The sequence below is a fragment of the Cyprinodon variegatus genome, unplaced genomic scaffold (assembly GCF_000732505.1).
Source record: "Cyprinodon variegatus isolate N-32 unplaced genomic scaffold, C_variegatus-1.0 Scaffold960, whole genome shotgun sequence".
In the NCBI taxonomy this organism is placed as follows: Eukaryota; Metazoa; Chordata; class Actinopteri; order Cyprinodontiformes; family Cyprinodontidae; genus Cyprinodon; species Cyprinodon variegatus.
Window position 1 is genome coordinate 21,197 of NW_015151413.1, and position 1,367 is coordinate 22,563.

A 1,367-nucleotide genomic window follows, 5' to 3' on the forward strand; every position below is an offset into this window, starting at 1 on the left:
TTCGATACTCTGTAGAACCGAAGCATTTCGGTCGGTACCATAAAAGAACCGAAGTTTGGTACCCAGCCCTAAGCAGAGCTACGAGCCGATTTACCAGAACCTTGATCACTGCCCATGTGGAAACAAGGGAGTTCTTCTTCTTCTTCTGCCAGATTGACGGGTCTGACCAGTGGTTTTTAGACGTAGAGTTTGAGCAGGTAGATCGCATCAGAGCGTGGGGTCACACAGTGTGAGAACAACGTGGTGAGCTGGGAACTTTTAAACCCTGCGGTTTCAACATACAGTGTGATGAAACCGACGAGAAATAAAATATTACCCCTTGCAATGCACTGGCAGACCACCAGGGGTGTGCGTACACCCGGTTGGGAAACGCTGCTGTAATCTGTCCTGTTCTTCCCTCCATCTGCAGCAGTAAGCTGCTGTGGGAGTTGCGTCAGGAAGCTGCAGCCTGCGTAGGTCTCCTCTGCACCGTGCTCAGCTATGAGGCGGAGCGCATCTTCAAGTGGCTTTTCCTCAAGTTTAACTCCAGCAGTCGGGATGAGGTGAAGCTGCTGTACCTGGTGGCGGCGCAGCGCACTCTGGAGGCCGCCGGGGAGAGGAAGGCCTTCTCTCATATCATGCAGGTGAGCTGATGCTGATGGTCAGAACTCCTCCTTCCTCCAAGGATCCAGACATGGACTCGATGTCTTCTGTGTTTCAGCTGGTGATGAACAACCTGCAGTCCATCCTGGAGAACGTGGACACCCCAGAGCTGCTGTGTCAGAGCGTCAGGTGCATCCTCCAGGTAGCCCGCTGCTACCCACACGTCTTCAGCACCAACTTCAGGGTGAGCCTTTCAGCTTCATTTAAATCACTGACTGTGTCCCTCTGTCCATCATTTACTGTCCCTCTGTCCATGGTTGACTGTGTCCCTCTGTCCGTCATTTACTGTCCCTCTGTCCATCATTCCCTGTGTCCCTCTGTCCGTCTCTGACTGTGTCCCTCTGTCCATCATTNCCTGTGTCCCTCTGTCCGTCTCTGACTGTGTCCCTCTGTCCATGGTTGACTGTGTCCCTCTGTCCATCATTGACTGCGTCCCTCTGTCCATCATTGACTGTGTCCCTCTGTCCATCATTGACTGTGTCCCTCTGTCCATCATTGACTGTGTCCCTCTGTCCGTCTCTGACTGTGTCCCTCTGTCCGTCTCTGACTGTGTCCCTCTGTCCGTCTCTGACTGTGTCCCTCTGTCCATCATTGACTGCGTCCCTCTGTCCATGGTTGACTGTGTCCCTCTGTCCGTCATTGACTGTGTCCCTCTGTCCATCATTGACTGCGTCCCTCTGTCCATGGTTGACTGTGTCCCTCTGTCCGTCATTGACTGTGTCCCT

The 1,367-nt window shown here is 53.4% G+C and overlaps 1 protein-coding gene across 1 annotated transcript in view; it reads left to right on the top strand.

The window, feature by feature from the left end:
• smg1 (SMG1 phosphatidylinositol 3-kinase-related kinase) overlaps positions 1 to 1,367 on the top strand; it is a 74,471-nt gene that overhangs the window by 11,504 nt on the left and 61,600 nt on the right. The window contains exons 5-6 of the mRNA XM_015398768.1: positions 410 to 623; positions 701 to 826. Of these exons, the coding sequence (XP_015254254.1) occupies positions 410 to 623; positions 701 to 826 (340 nt within the window). The remainder of the gene's footprint in view (positions 1 to 409; positions 624 to 700; positions 827 to 1,367) is intronic.